The 2,274-nt window shown below is 38.5% G+C and overlaps 1 protein-coding gene across 3 annotated transcripts in view; it reads right to left on the bottom strand.

The window, feature by feature from the left end:
- LOC116671747 (cytohesin-1) overlaps positions 1-2,274 on the bottom strand; it is a 21,882-nt gene that overhangs the window by 13,877 nt on the left and 5,731 nt on the right. For all 3 annotated transcript variants that reach the window (XR_004327341.1, XM_032503210.1, XM_032503211.1), the window contains exon 2: positions 581-663. Coding sequence is in view for 2 of the 3 variants with exons in the window: in XM_032503210.1 (XP_032359101.1) it covers positions 581-663 (83 nt within the window). In the remaining variant the exon portion in view is untranslated. The remainder of the gene's footprint in view (positions 1-580; positions 664-2,274) is intronic.

The following is a 2,274-nucleotide window of genomic DNA, read 5'->3' as shown; positions in this document are numbered from 1 at the left end:
CGCGCACACACACACACACGCGCACGCGCGCACACACACACACGCGCACGCGCGCACACACACACACCTACCCAAGGACACAGGGAGAAGAAAGAACTCCCAGAACAATGGGATGTTCAGTCAAAGAGACAGAAATGGAAAGCAAACAATGCACTGTGGGATTTTGTCACCCATACAATCCTCTGAAATAATTCAAATGGTTTAAAGGATAGGTTTACTCTTTAAAGTGACTTTAAACTTTTTAAGTCTGTCATTAAAACCGTTTTCGCTTGCTGTAATCATTCCTTCTGTTCATACAGACCACTAAAAGATCCCTCCCTAAATACAGTTTTTGTTCTGTGCAAAAATGTATTCAAATGTTTTACTGAAGTTGGCAGACAAGTTAGGGGATATCTTTCAAAATGAGAGTCGTCTACCAAACTCCCTCTTTGAGTTATTTTTCTTCCACTGCAGCTCAACAGAGAAACACTAACAACACGTTTTTTCACAGAAAGGTCCAATAAGTTGAACTCCGGAAGAAGGTTAAACAAATATTTTAAAGAAATAAAAAGGTGTAAGAGAGTAGAGTGTGTGTTATTACTTGTATGTCCTGCAGTAGCTCTTGTTTTCTGCGGCGGATGCTTTCCAGCTCCTGTCTCTCCTCTGGACTGAGGTCATCAGGCACTGAGGAGACAAGCACATGTAGCACTCAAATACAAAGATGAAATATATTTTTACATCTACACTACAGATATCCTACAACATTACACCACACACACACCACACACCACACACACACCACACACACACACACACACACCACCACAAACACACACACACACAACACACACAACACACCACACACACACACACACACCAACACACACACACACACACACACACACACACACACACACACACACACACACGTTCTGTTGCTTGATCTTAACAAAAACATCAAAAGAGGGAATTTGTTTCCGTCCATGAAAATAAATTACATACCGGCCATTTAAGTACAGTAGGCTGCCAAAAATAGTGACATAAAACACATTTAACTAAATATGGCCCTGACACAGGCTCTATCTGAATTTCTTGAACATGGGTTTCCATTCCATAATTAAAACATGTCAATCAACATGCTGCGGCTACAGCTTCAGTCTCTAGAGAACTGGAGTTTGTCAATGGAAGTACAGCATCAAAAACAGAATGATTTATTAGCACACTCTTAAACTTCTTGCCTTTCATATATTCAGCTGCCCTATCAAAATAAAAGCCGAAAATGCCACAAAAAAAAGTGAAAAAATCATAGTCATTTAAAAATTAAAATCGTGAACAGGGGTGAAAGGAGATCGCAATTTAATAACTATTAACTGTGCAAGCCTAGTGTGTACTCTGTTGAGACACACATGGTTTCTGCAGAGGAACGATAAGGTAATGAGGGAAATGTGGAGCTGTCAGTCACTGACTTGTGGTTTTTCTTAAGAGACCCTGAGTGACAAAAAAAGCAAGAAAGTTTTAATTCCAGTAATGAGAGGGAATGCCGCATGTAAAAGTATTGCGCTGATCTGCATATTTCACTTAAGATTTTCTAATGTCACACCTCAGCACTGTCAGCTATAACTGTGGCTTCTCTCCACTGGGTGCCTCATAATAAACCTTCTGCTGTAGCAGTGACAAAAGGTGAAGAAAAGGCATAATTAGTCCAGAGTAACAAGAAGACACAGAGGACATATCGGATAATACACAATGATCTGATATGATCTAGCTATTTCCATGATCAATTAACCTTGACAATTACTGTATTACTTTCATAATGTTTAGTACATTTTTTTGTGTTTCTCTATATGTGTGATTATTCTATTTATTACAGTGTTTTGTTGATTGTTGATTAATTTATTTATAGGTCTACAAAGTATCAAACAATAATGAACAAAACATAATCTCCCCCAGGCTAAGTTGACAACATTTTTGTTTTATCCAACTAAGAAAACTCAAAAGTGTATATTCATAGAAGACAAATAAAGCAAATGTTCACATTTGAGTAGCTTCTGATTTTGGCTTAAAGCGCTCATATTACGCTTTTTGGCTTTCCCCCTTTCCTTTATTGTGTTATATATCTTTTTGTGTGCGTGTTATACAAAAAGTTATTTACAAATTGAAAAAACCCAAAGCCTTCCAACGCTGCAACTAAATAACTTGCAGTCCTTACCTAGGTACTGCGCATGTGCGACTCCCAACAAAGCTGGAATGGAAGTGAGATGCCTCACTTGGTAGCTAAAACAGAGAGCTCAATAC

This window comes from Etheostoma spectabile, chromosome 21 (genome assembly GCF_008692095.1).
Source record: "Etheostoma spectabile isolate EspeVRDwgs_2016 chromosome 21, UIUC_Espe_1.0, whole genome shotgun sequence".
In the NCBI taxonomy this organism is placed as follows: Eukaryota; Metazoa; Chordata; class Actinopteri; order Perciformes; family Percidae; genus Etheostoma; species Etheostoma spectabile.
This window is presented reverse-complemented; position numbering and strand designations above follow the sequence as displayed.